Raw genomic sequence first — 15,343 nt, forward strand, 5'->3', positions numbered from 1 at the left:
AACGTATATTTTGAGGCCCGAACTTTCGGGAGGAAAACACAACCAACAAAGAAATATATACACACACACACACACACACACACACACACACACACACACACACACACACACACACACACACACACACACACACACACACACACACACACACACACACACACACACACACACACACACACACACACACACACACACACCTAACCACTAAGTCCTGGTGTTGGCTTAGTGGTTAGGGTGGTGGCTTGGGATCCCAGGGTCCTGAGTTCAAGCCCCGTTGGCTGCTGAATTAACACCAGGGGGTTGACTCAGCCTGTCATCCTTCCGAGGTCGGCGAAATGAGTACCAGTGTACTGGTCCCGGTGTATGCCCCGGTTAGAATAGGTGTACCATATCCCTGTGTGTCGTAAGAGGCGACCAGGGTTGGCGTCAGGAAGGGCATCCGGCCATAAAACATTGCCGCAAGAAAAAGCCTAACCCCTGCACAGCAGGGAAAAATGGCTGTAAAAACGGTCATTTTAATTTTTTTATACATACATACATACATACAGTGGGGAGAACAAGTATTTGATACACTGCCGATTTTGCAGGTTTTCCCACTTACAAAGCACGTTGAGGTCTGTAATTGTTATCATAGGTACACTTCAACTGTGAAAGACGGAATCTAAAACAAAAATTCTGAAAATCACATTGTATGATTTTTAAATAATTAATTTTCATTTTATTGCATGAAATAAGTATTTGATCACCAACCAACCAGTAAGAATTCCGGCTCTCACAGACCTGTTAGTTTTGTCTTAAAAAAAGCCCTTCCATTCTCCACTCATTACCTGTATTAACTGCACCTGTTTGAACTTATCTGCATAAAAGACAGCTGTCCACACTCAATCAATCAGACTCCAACATCACCAAAATGGGCAAGACCAGAGAGTTAAGGACATCAGGGACAAAACTGTAGACTTGCACAAGGCTGGGATGGGCTACAGGACAATAGGCAAGCAGCTTGGTGAGAAGGCAACAACTGTTGGAGCAATTATTAGAAAATGGAAGAAGTTCAAGATAACAGTCAATCTCCCTCAGTCTGGGGCTCCTGCAAGATCTCACCTCATGGAGCCTCAATGATCATGGGAGGTAAGGGATCAGCCCAGAACTACATGGCAGGACCTGGTCAATGACCTGAAGAGAGCTGGTACCACAGTATCAAAGAAAACCATAAGTAACACACTACGCCATCATGGATTAAAATCCTGCAGCGCACGCAAGGTCCCTCTGCTCAAGCCAGCGCATGTCCAGGCCAGTCTGAAGTTTGCCAATGACCATCTGGATGATCCAGAGGAGGGATGGGAGAAGGTCATGTGGTCTAATGAGACCAAAATAGAGCTTTTTGGTTTAAACTCCACTCGCCGTGTTTGGAGGAAGAAGAAGGATGAGTACAACCCCAAGAACACCATCCCAACCGTGAAGCATGGTGGTGGTAACATCATTCTTTGGGGAAGCTTTTCCGCAAAGGGGACAGGACGACTGCACAGTATTGAGGGGAGGATGGATGGGGCCATGTATCGTGAGATCTTGGCCAACAACCTCCTTCCCTCAACAAGAGCATTGAAGATGGGGTGTGGCTGGGTCTTCCAGCATGACAACGACCCGAAACACACAGCCAGGGCAACTAAGGAGTGGCTCCGTAAGAAGCATCTCAAGGTCCTGGGGTTGCCGAACCAGTCTCCAGACCTGAACCCAATGGAAAATCTTTGGAGGGAGCTGAAAGTCTGTGTTGCCCAGCGACAGCCCCGAAACCTGAAGGATCTGGAGAAGATCTGTATGGAGGAGTGGGCCAAAATCCCTGCTGCAGTCTGTGCAAACCTGGTTAAGAACTACAGGAAACGTCTGATCTCTGTAATTGCAAACAAAGGTTTCTGTACCAAATATTGAAGCCTGGTGTTGGCGCAGTGGTTAGGGCAGCGGCTTGGGATCCAAAAGGTCCTGAGTTCAAGCCCCGTTGAGCCAATGAATTAATGCACCAGGGGGTTGACTCAGCCTGTCATCCTTCCGAGGTCGGCGAAATGAGTACCAGTGTACTGGGCCGGTGTATACCCCGGTTAAAATAGGTGTACCATATCCCTGTGTCGTAAGAGGCGACCACGGTTGCGTCAGAAAGGGCATCCGGCGTAAAACATGTGCCAAATCACTATGCGGATCATACGGATGATCCGCTGTGGCGACCCCGAACGGGAGCAGCCGAAAGAAGAAGAAGAAGAAGAAGAAGAAGAAGAAGAAGAAGAAGAAGAAGAAGAAGAAGAAGAAGAAGAAGAAGAAGAAGAAGAAGAAGAAGAAGAAGAAGAAGAAGAAGAAGAAGAAGAAGAAGAAGAAGAAGAAGAAGAAGAAGAAGAAGAAGAAGAAGAAGAAGAAGAAGAAGAAGAAGAAGAAGAAGAAGAAGAAGAAGAAGAAGAAGAAGAAGAAGAAGAAGAAGAAGAAGAAGAAGAAGAAGAAGAAGAAGAAGAAGAAGAAGAAGAAGAAGAAGAAGAAGAAGAAGAAGAAGAAGAAGAAGAAGAAGAAGAAGAAGAAGAAGAAGAAGAAGAAGAAGAAGAAGAAGAAGAAGAAGAAGAAGAAGAAGAAGAAGAAGAAGAAGAAGAAGAAGAAGAAGAAGAAGAAGAAGAAGAAGAAGAAGAAGAAGAAGAAGAAGAAGAAGAAGAAGAAGAAGAAGAAGAAGAAGAAGAAGAAGAAGAAGAAGAAGAAGAAGAAGAAGAAGAAGAAGAAGAAGAAGAAGAAGAAGAAGAAGAAGAAGAAGAAGAAGAAGAAGAAGAAGAAGAAGAAGAAGAAGAAGAAGAAGAAGAAGAAGAAGAAGAAGAAGAAGAAGAAGAAGAAGAAGAAGAAGAAGAAGAAGAAGAAGAAGAAGAAGAAGAAGAAGAAGAAGAAGAAGAAGAAGAAGAAGAAGAAGAAGAAGAAGAAGAAGAAGAAGAAGAAGAAGAAGAAGAAGAAGAAGAAGAAGAAGAAGAAGAAGAAGAAGAAGAAGAAGAAGAAGAAGAAGAAGAAGAAGAAGAAGAAGAAGAAGAAGAAGAAGAAGAAGAAGAAGAAGAAGAAGAAGAAGAAGAAGAAGAAGAAGAAGAAGAAGAAGAAGAAGAAGAAGAAGAAGAAGAAGAAGAAGAAGAAGAAGAAGAAGAAGAAGAAGAAGAAGAAGAAGAAGAAGAAGAAGAAGAAGAAGAAGAAGAAGAAGAAGAAGAAGAAGAAGAAGAAGAAGAAGAAGAAGAAGAAGAAGAAGAAGAAGAAGAAGAAGAAGAAGAAGAAGAAGAAGAAGAAGAAGAAGAAGAAGAAGAAGAAGAAGAAGAAGAAGAAGAAGAAGAAGAAGAAGAAGAAGAAGAAGAAGAAGAAGAAGAAGAAGAAGAAGAAGAAGAAGAAGAAGAAGAAGAAGAAGAAGAAGAAGAAGAAGAAGAAGAAGAAGAAGAAGAAGAAGAAGAAGAAGAAGAAGAAGAAGAAGAAGAAGAAGAAGAAGAAGAAGAAGAAGAAGAAGAAGAAGAAGAAGAAGAAGAAGAAGAAGAAGAAGAAGAAGAAGAAGAAGAAGAAGAAGAAGAAGAAGAAGAAGAAGAAGAAGAAGAAGAAGAAGAAGAAGAAGAAGAAGAAGAAGAAGAAGAAGAAGAAGAAGAAGAAGAAGAAGAAGAAGAAGAAGAAGAAGAAGAAGAAGAAGAAGAAGAAGAAGAAGAAGAAGAAGAAGAAGAAGAAGAAGAAGAAGAAGAAGAAGAAGAAGAAGAAGAAGAAGAAGAAGAAGAAGAAGAAGAAGAAGAAGAAGAAGAAGAAGAAGAAGAAGAAGAAGAAGAAGAAGAAGAAGAAGAAGAAGAAGAAGAAGAAGAAGAAGAAGAAGAAGAAGAAGAAGAAGAAGAAGAAGAAGAAGAAGAAGAAGAAGAAGAAGAAGAAGAAGAAGAAGAAGAAGAAGAAGAAGAAGAAGAAGAAGAAGAAGAAGAAGAAGAAGAAGAAGAAGAAGAAGAAGAAGAAGAAGAAGAAGAAGAAGAAGAAGAAGAAGAAGAAGAAGAAGAAGAAGAAGAAGAAGAAGAAGAAGAAGAAGAAGAAGAAGAAGAAGAAGAAGAAGAAGAAGAAGAAGAAGAAGAAGAAGAAGAAGAAGAAGAAGAAGAAGAAGAAGAAGAAGAAGAAGAAGAAGAAGAAGAAGAAGAAGAAGAAGAAGAAGAAGAAGAAGAAGAAGAAGAAGAAGAAGAAGAAGAAGAAGAAGAAGAAGAAGAAGAAGAAGAAGAAGAAGAAGAAGAAGAAGAAGAAGAAGAAGAAGAAGAAGAAGAAGAAGAAGAAGAAGAAGAAGAAGAAGAAGAAGAAGAAGAAGAAGAAGAAGAAGAAGAAGAAGAAGAAGAAGAAGAAGAAGAAGAAGAAGAAGAAGAAGAAGAAGAAGAAGAAGAAGAAGAAGAAGAAGAAGAAGAAGAAGAAGAAGAAGAAGAAGAAGAAGAAGAAGAAGAAGAAGAAGAAGAAGAAGAAGAAGAAGAAGAAGAAGAAGAAGAAGAAGAAGAAGAAGAAGAAGAAGAAGAAGAAGAAGAAGAAGAAGAAGAAGAAGAAGAAGAAGAAGAAGAAGAAGAAGAAGAAGAAGAAGAAGAAGAAGAAGAAGAAGAAGAAGAAGAAGAAGAAGAAGAAGAAGAAGAAGAAGAAGAAGAAGAAGAAGAAGAAGAAGAAGAAGAAGAAGAAGAAGAAGAAGAAGAAGAAGAAGAAGAAGAAGAAGAAGAAGAAGAAGAAGAAGAAGAAGAAGAAGAAGAAGAAGAAGAAGAAGAAGAAGAAGAAGAAGAAGAAGAAGAAGAAGAAGAAGAAGAAGAAGAAGAAGAAGAAGAAGAAGAAGAAGAAGAAGAAGAAGAAGAAGAAGAAGAAGAAGAAGAAGAAGAAGAAGAAGAAGAAGAAGAAGAAGAAGAAGAAGAAGAAGAAGAAGAAGAAGAAGAAGAAGAAGAAGAAGAAGAAGAAGAAGAAGAAGAAGAAGAAGAAGAAGAAGAAGAAGAAGAAGAAGAAGAAGAAGAAGAAGAAGAAGAAGAAGAAGAAGAAGAAGAAGAAGAAGAAGAAGAAGAAGAAGAAGAAGAAGAAGAAGAAGAAGAAGAAGAAGAAGAAGAAGAAGAAGAAGAAGAAGAAGAAGAAGAAGAAGAAGAAGAAGAAGAAGAAGAAGAAGAAGAAGAAGAAGAAGAAGAAGAAGAAGAAGAAGAAGAAGAAGAAGAAGAAGAAGAAGAAGAAGAAGAAGAAGAAGAAGAAGAAGAAGAAGAAGAAGAAGAAGAAGAAGAAGAAGAAGAAGAAGAAGAAGAAGAAGAAGAAGAAGAAGAAGAAGAAGAAGAAGAAGAAGAAGAAGAAGAAGAAGAAGAAGAAGAAGAAGAAGAAGAAGAAGAAGAAGAAGAAGAAGAAGAAGAAGAAGAAGAAGAAGAAGAAGAAGAAGAAGAAGAAGAAGAAGAAGAAGAAGAAGAAGAAGAAGAAGAAGAAGAAGAAGAAGAAGAAGAAGAAGAAGAAGAAGAAGAAGAAGAAGAAGAAGAAGAAGAAGAAGAAGAAGAAGAAGAAGAAGAAGAAGAAGAAGAAGAAGAAGAAGAAGAAGAAGAAGAAGAAGAAGAAGAAGAAGAAGAAGAAGAAGAAGAAGAAGAAGAAGAAGAAGAAGAAGAAGAAGAAGAAGAAGAAGAAGAAGAAGAAGAAGAAGAAGAAGAAGAAGAAGAAGAAGAAGAAGAAGAAGAAGAAGAAGAAGAAGAAGAAGAAGAAGAAGAAGAAGAAGAAGAAGAAGAAGAAGAAGAAGAAGAAGAAGAAGAAGAAGAAGAAGAAGAAGAAGAAGAAGAAGAAGAAGAAGAAGAAGAAGAAGAAGAAGAAGAAGAAGAAGAAGAAGAAGAAGAAGAAGAAGAAGAAGAAGAAGAAGAAGAAGAAGAAGAAGAAGAAGAAGAAGAAGAAGAAGAAGAAGAAGAAGAAGAAGAAGAAGAAGAAGAAGAAGAAGAAGAAGAAGAAGAAGAAGAAGAAGAAGAAGAAGAAGAAGAAGAAGAAGAAGAAGAAGAAGAAGAAGAAGAAGAAGAAGAAGAAGAAGAAGAAGAAGAAGAAGAAGAAGAAGAAGAAGAAGAAGAAGAAGAAGAAGAAGAAGAAGAAGAAGAAGAAGAAGAAGAAGAAGAAGAAGAAGAAGAAGAAGAAGAAGAAGAAGAAGAAGAAGAAGAAGAAGAAGAAGAAGAAGAAGAAGAAGAAGAAGAAGAAGAAGAAGAAGAAGAAGAAGAAGAAGAAGAAGAAGAAGAAGAAGAAGAAGAAGAAGAAGAAGAAGAAGAAGAAGAAGAAGAAGAAGAAGAAGAAGAAGAAGAAGAAGAAGAAGAAGAAGAAGAAGAAGAAGAAGAAGAAGAAGAAGAAGAAGAAGAAGAAGAAGAAGAAGAAGAAGAAGAAGAAGAAGAAGAAGAAGAAGAAGAAGAAGAAGAAGAAGAAGAAGAAGAAGAAGAAGAAGAAGAAGAAGAAGAAGAAGAAGAAGAAGAAGAAGAAGAAGAAGAAGAAGAAGAAGAAGAAGAAGAAGAAGAAGAAGAAGAAGAAGAAGAAGAAGAAGAAGAAGAAGAAGAAGAAGAAGAAGAAGAAGAAGAAGAAGAAGAAGAAGAAGAAGAAGAAGAAGAAGAAGAAGAAGAAGAAGAAGAAGAAGAAGAAGAAGAAGAAGAAGAAGAAGAAGAAGAAGAAGAAGAAGAAGAAGAAGAAGAAGAAGAAGAAGAAGAAGAAGAAGAAGAAGAAGAAGAAGAAGAAGAAGAAGAAGAAGAAGAAGAAGAAGAAGAAGAAGAAGAAGAAGAAGAAGAAGAAGAAGAAGAAGAAGAAGAAGAAGAAGAAGAAGAAGAAGAAGAAGAAGAAGAAGAAGAAGAAGAAGAAGAAGAAGAAGAAGAAGAAGAAGAAGAAGAAGAAGAAGAAGAAGAAGAAGAAGAAGAAGAAGAAGAAGAAGAAGAAGAAGAAGAAGAAGAAGAAGAAGAAGAAGAAGAAGAAGAAGAAGAAGAAGAAGAAGAAGAAGAAGAAGAAGAAGAAGAAGAAGAAGAAGAAGAAGAAGAAGAAGAAGAAGAAGAAGAAGAAGAAGAAGAAGAAGAAGAAGAAGAAGAAGAAGAAGAAGAAGAAGAAGAAGAAGAAGAAGAAGAAGAAGAAGAAGAAGAAGAAGAAGAAGAAGAAGAAGAAGAAGAAGAAGAAGAAGAAGAAGAAGAAGAAGAAGAAGAAGAAGAAGAAGAAGAAGAAGAAGAAGAAGAAGAAGAAGAAGAAGAAGAAGAAGAAGAAGAAGAAGAAGAAGAAGAAGAAGAAGAAGAAGAAGAAGAAGAAGAAGAAGAAGAAGAAGAAGAAGAAGAAGAAGAAGAAGAAGAAGAAGAAGAAGAAGAAGAAGAAGAAGAAGAAGAAGAAGAAGAAGAAGAAGAAGAAGAAGAAGAAGAAGAAGAAGAAGAAGAAGAAGAAGAAGAAGAAGAAGAAGAAGAAGAAGAAGAAGAAGAAGAAGAAGAAGAAGAAGAAGAAGAAGAAGAAGAAGAAGAAGAAGAAGAAGAAGAAGAAGAAGAAGAAGAAGAAGAAGAAGAAGAAGAAGAAGAAGAAGAAGAAGAAGAAGAAGAAGAAGAAGAAGAAGAAGAAGAAGAAGAAGAAGAAGAAGAAGAAGAAGAAGAAGAAGAAGAAGAAGAAGAAGAAGAAGAAGAAGAAGAAGAAGAAGAAGAAGAAGAAGAAGAAGAAGAAGAAGAAGAAGAAGAAGAAGAAGAAGAAGAAGAAGAAGAAGAAGAAGAAGAAGAAGAAGAAGAAGAAGAAGAAGAAGAAGAAGAAGAAGAAGAAGAAGAAGAAGAAGAAGAAGAAGAAGAAGAAGAAGAAGAAGAAGAAGAAGAAGAAGAAGAAGAAGAAGAAGAAGAAGAAGAAGAAGAAGAAGAAGAAGAAGAAGAAGAAGAAGAAGAAGAAGAAGAAGAAGAAGAAGAAGAAGAAGAAGAAGAAGAAGAAGAAGAAGAAGAAGAAGAAGAAGAAGAAGAAGAAGAAGAAGAAGAAGAAGAAGAAGAAGAAGAAGAAGAAGAAGAAGAAGAAGAAGAAGAAGAAGAAGAAGAAGAAGAAGAAGAAGAAGAAGAAGAAGAAGAAGAAGAAGAAGAAGAAGAAGAAGAAGAAGAAGAAGAAGAAGAAGAAGAAGAAGAAGAAGAAGAAGAAGAAGAAGAAGAAGAAGAAGAAGAAGAAGAAGAAGAAGAAGAAGAAGAAGAAGAAGAAGAAGAAGAAGAAGAAGAAGAAGAAGAAGAAGAAGAAGAAGAAGAAGAAGAAGAAGAAGAAGAAGAAGAAGAAGAAGAAGAAGAAGAAGAAGAAGAAGAAGAAGAAGAAGAAGAAGAAGAAGAAGAAGAAGAAGAAGAAGAAGAAGAAGAAGAAGAAGAAGAAGAAGAAGAAGAAGAAGAAGAAGAAGAAGAAGAAGAAGAAGAAGAAGAAGAAGAAGAAGAAGAAGAAGAAGAAGAAGAAGAAGAAGAAGAAGAAGAAGAAGAAGAAGAAGAAGAAGAAGAAGAAGAAGAAGAAGAAGAAGAAGAAGAAGAAGAAGAAGAAGAAGAAGAAGAAGAAGAAGAAGAAGAAGAAGAAGAAGAAGAAGAAGAAGAAGAAGAAGAAGAAGAAGAAGAAGAAGAAGAAGAAGAAGAAGAAGAAGAAGAAGAAGAAGAAGAAGAAGAAGAAGAAGAAGAAGAAGAAGAAGAAGAAGAAGAAGAAGAAGAAGAAGAAGAAGAAGAAGAAGAAGAAGAAGAAGAAGAAGAAGAAGAAGAAGAAGAAGAAGAAGAAGAAGAAGAAGAAGAAGAAGAAGAAGAAGAAGAAGAAGAAGAAGAAGAAGAAGAAGAAGAAGAAGAAGAAGAAGAAGAAGAAGAAGAAGAAGAAGAAGAAGAAGAAGAAGAAGAAGAAGAAGAAGAAGAAGAAGAAGAAGAAGAAGAAGAAGAAGAAGAAGAAGAAGAAGAAGAAGAAGAAGAAGAAGAAGAAGAAGAAGAAGAAGAAGAAGAAGAAGAAGAAGAAGAAGAAGAAGAAGAAGAAGAAGAAGAAGAAGAAGAAGAAGAAGAAGAAGAAGAAGAAGAAGAAGAAGAAGAAGAAGAAGAAGAAGAAGAAGAAGAAGAAGAAGAAGAAGAAGAAGAAGAAGAAGAAGAAGAAGAAGAAGAAGAAGAAGAAGAAGAAGAAGAAGAAGAAGAAGAAGAAGAAGAAGAAGAAGAAGAAGAAGAAGAAGAAGAAGAAGAAGAAGAAGAAGAAGAAGAAGAAGAAGAAGAAGAAGAAGAAGAAGAAGAAGAAGAAGAAGAAGAAGAAGAAGAAGAAGAAGAAGAAGAAGAAGAAGAAGAAGAAGAAGAAGAAGAAGAAGAAGAAGAAGAAGAAGAAGAAGAAGAAGAAGAAGAAGAAGAAGAAGAAGAAGAAGAAGAAGAAGAAGAAGAAGAAGAAGAAGAAGAAGAAGAAGAAGAAGAAGAAGAAGAAGAAGAAGAAGAAGAAGAAGAAGAAGAAGAAGAAGAAGAAGAAGAAGAAGAAGAAGAAGAAGAAGAAGAAGAAGAAGAAGAAGAAGAAGAAGAAGAAGAAGAAGAAGAAGAAGAAGAAGAAGAAGAAGAAGAAGAAGAAGAAGAAGAAGAAGAAGAAGAAGAAGAAGAAGAAGAAGAAGAAGAAGAAGAAGAAGAAGAAGAAGAAGAAGAAGAAGAAGAAGAAGAAGAAGAAGAAGAAGAAGAAGAAGAAGAAGAGTTTCTGCACCAAATATTAAGTTCTGTTTTTCTGATGCATCAAATACTTATTTCATGCAATAAAATGCAAATTAATTATTTAAAAAATCATACAATGTGATTTCAGGATTTTTTCAGGGATAATGAAAGGTTAAAAAAAGAGGAAATGATGTAGAATGAGGAGGCTGGAAAAGCTACAAATACGCACTTTCTGCAATGAGAGTATCGCTGGGAAGCAGGCAAGCATTCCACGGTATTCCTGCTGTCCATCCAGAAAGATCCGGACATCAGACTTCATCTGTGGGGCACAAACCAAGATCATCCAACTGTGACGCCAATGAAAAATCTTCATATTCAACAAGGAGCACCACCTCGTTTTTACACCAACACTATGCGATGAACCTTTTACACCAACACTATGCGATGTCATAATTGGCACGACGTGACGGTGTGTGTGTGTGTGTGTGTGTGTGTGTGTGTGTGTGTGTGTGTGTGTGTGTGTGTGTGTGTGTGTGTGTGTGTGTGTGTGTGTGATACCTGGGATGCCATCAGCTCTCCAATCTTGTCATAAGTAGTTCCCATAAAGCTCATGGCATTGATTAGTGAATTTTCTGCTGCAAGCAGAAAAAGGGTATGTTTTTTTGGGGTTTTTTTTTTTTTCATTCAAAACCATCTCAAATCTCAGGGAATATTCAAGGAAGCAAATATGGTGGATTTTCTCAACCCAAATTACTCCCTCCAGTCCCCACTTCCATGGCATGTTCATAAAGTTCTACGAAGGATAAACCATCACCAAGATGGAACAAAAAGGAGAAAAATAAAAGTGAAATATGTATTTTTAAAACAACATGAGCACATCTTGGATTATCATGAGCACCTCATCCGGAGACCATTTTGAACACTTCTTGCGTACGCATAAATCTGCTCCATTACAAATTCCTTCCCCACTCCTTTTTACTCTCATCTCCTCCCCACTCCATTCTCTTCCTTTCTCCATTTTATTTCTCATTTTTTTGCACCATCACCATCACCACCACCACAACCACCAGCACCACCCTCCCCTGTGCACAATAAATAGTTGGTCCCAAGCCAAATACACCATTACCAACAATTGTTATCTGATATCAAAGCCAACACCTAAACCACTCATTTATCAGACACTCCATCTGTACCAGGAAGTCCTGCCATGCATGATACCTGTAGATGCTTACCAGAGCATAATTCTTCAAACACAGAGCAGTGCCGCAATGTCTTAACAGCCTCATCCTTTTACAAGAACGAGCATACAAGACCAGTCATTTCGGTGGTGGGTTTAATCAAAAGACAATGTTGCACGTCTCTCTGTGCGTCTCAATGAGGAAATAAAATTAAGTGAAAAACGCGTCATCGTCGTCGTCGTGCTCTTCCGGTGTACTCTTATTTTTCTATTGCTTCACAAAGTACAACTATATACAGAACACAACTTGGTGTGCTCCTTCCACGGCAGTCACTCGATTCTAAAGGGTTCCTGCCATCATAGAATAATAAAAATGATGCCCTTAGAATCACTCCATCAAGCTCAAACTCGTGTGAAGTCACATTGTGGACTAAACGGACATGGCTTTTTGACGAATTTTGTTCCACGTAAAATCGATGAGCAGCTTTCCAACGAGTATCATATTTATTATTTTACAACAGCAGGAACCCTTTTGAACTAGATGCTATTCATGGAATACATACCCCATGCAGTTGAGAAGAACTTGATTTTTATCTTGCCAAAACAAAGTTTTTGCAAGATATGTTAGTCAGCTTGAATGTTTTAAAAAAAAAAATTTTTGGTCTGTAATCACGTATAAAAAATTCTGCAGAGCACAGTTATCATTGGAAATTTTTGTAACTTTGCATATCAGAGGCCTATAGAGGTCCCTTTCAGCGCATAAAATTTTCAAGGTCAAGGTCAAGGTCAAAGGTCAAGGTCACTTTGTCGCAAATTAGGGGAGTCAACGAAACCCTTATTTTTTGAGTAATTTTGATCGGATAGTCTTCAAACTTCATGGGAATATAGTTCATAGTCTGGCGCTCAGCTGTTTAATTTTTGGTGGCGATCGGCCTTGACCTTCATGGTTAGCGCTGGAGGTCAAAAGTTTTTGACCCCAAGGTCAAATTTTGAAATCTTAGGTACCATATGGTGCAATACCTCAAATTGAACATCTCGATGAGTGCTTTCTGGATATGTCAAGCTTGAGACATTATGACATCATTTGGTGACGTTATGAGGCAAACGCATATTTTTCATGGTTACTCGAGAACGATTCTCATCGGAATCTCTCGTAGACAGATATTCCTCAAGGAGTCGCTCCTGGTGGATAGCAGCTCTGTTCACCTCAGTGTGACCTTAAAGAAGTCACACGTGGTCACCTTTTGGCAAGATACGGGTCACCCAGCGGGTGACATTGGTTTTTTTTGTTTGTTTGTTTTGTGAGCAAACTCTTTTGTTCAAGGTTTGTTTGTTTTTTCTTTGATCCAATATGGCTGACAGACCACGTGACTGATGATGTCATCTTTATGAAACCATATTTCCCATCGGTGGTTGATCAATTAGTTAAATTTTGCATTGATCAGGTTAAGCGGTTTTTCCTACGAAGATTTTCAAATAATTTTTCCCTTAAATCAAATATGGCTGCCAGACCAGGTGACACATGATGGTCATTTTGTATGAAAATCCCGTTCATATTTTAAGTCAATCGGATGAAAATTGAGGATTTCAGAAATTTGGCCTAAATTGACCTTAAAAGTAGCTCGTTGAATTCAGTGAGCTGATATGAAAATCCTCTTCAAATTTCAATCAGATGAAAATTGAGGATTTAAAAAAATTGGTCGGTGTTGACCTTTGGCCTAAGTTGACCTCAAAAGTAACCACGATATCACATGGTCATGTAGCATGTGGTAAAGTTTCAATTCCTCCACTGAACGCTTTTCGATGTATGCTCTGAACAAAATGTAGACACGTACGAACATACAAACGTATGCTACCGATCGCTTAACCCCGCTTCTCGCCTCGCAAGTGCAGGATAATAAAGCATGATGGGAAACACGCACGCACGCATGCACACATGCACACACAACCTTGGAGGTGGAGGCGGCAGTTTGCAAATGGAACCGAATCACTAATGGAGAGCTCGGCAAGAGAAGACCCTAAATTTCTATGAGAGTGGTGGTGAGCCAGCAGCATGGTGGAGATTTTGAAAATTGTACTCATTTTCAACTCTTCAGATACGAGCACACTTTCAAAATGTGTGCCATACTGTTTCCAATTTTTAGAGCAACAAGGAAAAGAAACAAAAAAAATAAAATAAGTAGAGTACAAAACGTGCTTCCTGGTGTGTCTGAAGCCAGTGAAGTTTAATCGACGAAGCAAAGAAAATATGCAATCGCCTTGGGTTAAACAACATGGGTGATTGAAAGTTTTACCAATTTCATGAACCTGCACAGAAATTGCATTTTTCTCCGAACCAGAGACTCACATTGGATTTCGTTCATCGCAAACGTAGTGGAAAGATCTTTGATGGCTTTGCCCATGCCTTGGTAATCCTTTGGAAACTCTATGGGGGGAAAAAAATGAGCCGAAACAAGGGGAAAAAAATTAGACATTCATAAAAATTATTACGTGGAAATAATGTGGTGGTTTTCCGAGACTTCAAATGGGCAAAATACATTGTTTGGGAAACAAAACTTCAGGGAGAAAGACCAGAGATTAAAAACGTACGTTTGTGGTGTCCTCATTGGAATGGGTGAAAAGGGGGCAGGGAATGGAGGGGGAGTAAATGGAAGCATTCAAAACCCAAGTGCGACGCAAATGCTGACACAGCACGTATGAAGCCCGAACGCTGAAGGAGTTTTTCTGACTCACCAGTTACGCAGTGCCGGTAATGGGCCTGCCCACAGCTCAACAGATGCTTCACGGTCTCGTCCATGGAGCGCACAAAGCGGGTGAACTTCTCGATGTTGTGATCACTGGTAAAGCAACGCAAAGAGAAGAAAGCAGTGAATAATTATATATTATTATGATTGGGGTGGGGGTGTGGGCAAGGGGGGGTGAGGTGGGAGGAGGGGGGTTGTTCTGGAGCAGTTGTTCCACAATCAGTGCTCTGCAGAACCCTGCCAGTCCACAAGGCCCTCAATGAGGATCTGCGTGGTATGGGGTGAGCAATGCTAACCAAAATCTATGGGTCTTTCTTGCCACATTTGAAGTAGAGCTTCAAGGTGACATACAAGGTGTCACCAAGAATCATCTACAAAACCTCGGAGTGCAACTACGTGAGAACCTGCCCATCCACGATTCCAAGGGATCTTTGTGCGAGGTGGCTGCGCATCACTACAAGAGTGGTATCCGTGGTGGTCTGCAAAATTGAGGTTCGAAATGGATCCACTCATCCAGAAAAGGCCAGGAACCATCGTCTGGGCAATTGCCTCATCAAGTAGGTACTACAGGTCAGAATATTGATTCACAAGTTAAATTTATCCATCAAGGCAAAATGCCATCATCTTTTACGAAACCATTTGGTGACCCGACACGAATGAATAAATGCGTTGAACAAATGTCTCATAAGGAGTGGAGTGATTATGTAAATCTGGCTTAAAGCTCGCAAGATCTGTTTCCATTTTAAATTCAGCTGAAGATACACAGTCACCAAGTTAAGGAACTTGCACATTCTTCCACACGGCCTCACATTTCATCAAGGTCATTGCTTAGAGTCGGATTTGAAGTGCTGATCGAAGCAAACACCCCCGCCCCTACGGCCTCATCCTTCTCCGCCTTGCGCTTGCCCTCCTTCCACTCCTGCAATGACAAGTGTACATACATGCACATAATACAAGAGACAAAAACAAACTCGGATTGCATCACCTGCGTTGTGTGGCCAATTTGGGTGTGTACAAATTATTATATTCTTAAACAATTGCTTTCATCCCTCTGGCCAACTGTCAGGTAGAACTTACTGTTCACTGATGGAACTGCAAGGATGCACAAAGTAAGACTATTCAGATGCACATTCTCAGCAATGTATTTCCCTCTATTTGAAAAAGGGGATTTTATTTAACAATTTATTCTTTGCAAATGGTCACTTTGGCCAAATGTATCATATCTAAACTTCCACAAATACACTAGTCTTCAGAAGAAATATTTTGGACAATTTTCTCCACAACAGCAGAAGACGATGACGACAAAAAAAAAAAAAAAAGGATTAAAACGAGCAAGAAAGAACTTCCTCAAAAAAGTCTTTTTGCCATCATTTCAGTGAAATTGTCTCATACATATTCAACCAAATAGATGCCGACCTGGTCATTCATTCCTGATCGAAGGTCCACTTCCAGCTATTCATCAAGGTTCACCTTTTCATTGGACGCATGCAGGAAGTGCCTGAAGACCTGGCTCGAACCCAGTAAGGGGTGAAAACACACACGGTCCATCCAGGCCTGCAACCGCTCCATTCGCAACTGGATGAATTCATCTTCAAATCGGCCTATCAAAGGCCAAGGAAATGAATCCATTAACCGACAACAAGAACATATAATCACAATAACCATTTGTTTTTGTTTTTCTGAAGAAAAGTCAAGTGATCTCAACTAACACAAGCAAGCAAAGCTGAAACAATGCTTTTTATTACGTTTGGGCAGAGCTGCAGCAACCCTCGCAGCAAACGGAGACCCTGAGGAGGCCTAGTGCTCACAGGGTCTCGTCAAGTCCTTGTTGATTTAAA

General features: G+C 38.5%; 1 protein-coding gene across 1 annotated transcript in view; it reads right to left on the reverse strand.

Annotated features, from left to right (window-relative positions):
- Positions 1–15,343, reverse strand: part of LOC147010724 (sorting nexin-9-like) — a 47,930-nt gene that overhangs the window by 12,002 nt on the left and 20,585 nt on the right. The window contains exons 9-14 of the mRNA XM_085860240.1: positions 14,976–15,106; positions 14,315–14,424; positions 13,495–13,598; positions 13,109–13,186; positions 10,143–10,219; positions 9,814–9,903 (exon numbers count right to left, since the gene is read on the reverse strand). Coding sequence (XP_085716366.1) covers positions 9,814–9,903; positions 10,143–10,219; positions 13,109–13,186; positions 13,495–13,598; positions 14,315–14,424; positions 14,976–15,106 — 590 coding nt within the window. The remainder of the gene's footprint in view (positions 1–9,813; positions 9,904–10,142; positions 10,220–13,108; positions 13,187–13,494; positions 13,599–14,314; positions 14,425–14,975; positions 15,107–15,343) is intronic.

The sequence above is a fragment of the Eptatretus burgeri genome, chromosome 16, assembly GCF_056783735.1.
Source record: "Eptatretus burgeri isolate ZD-2024b chromosome 16, Ebu_testis_v1, whole genome shotgun sequence".
Taxonomy (NCBI): domain Eukaryota; kingdom Metazoa; phylum Chordata; class Myxini; order Myxiniformes; family Myxinidae; genus Eptatretus; species Eptatretus burgeri.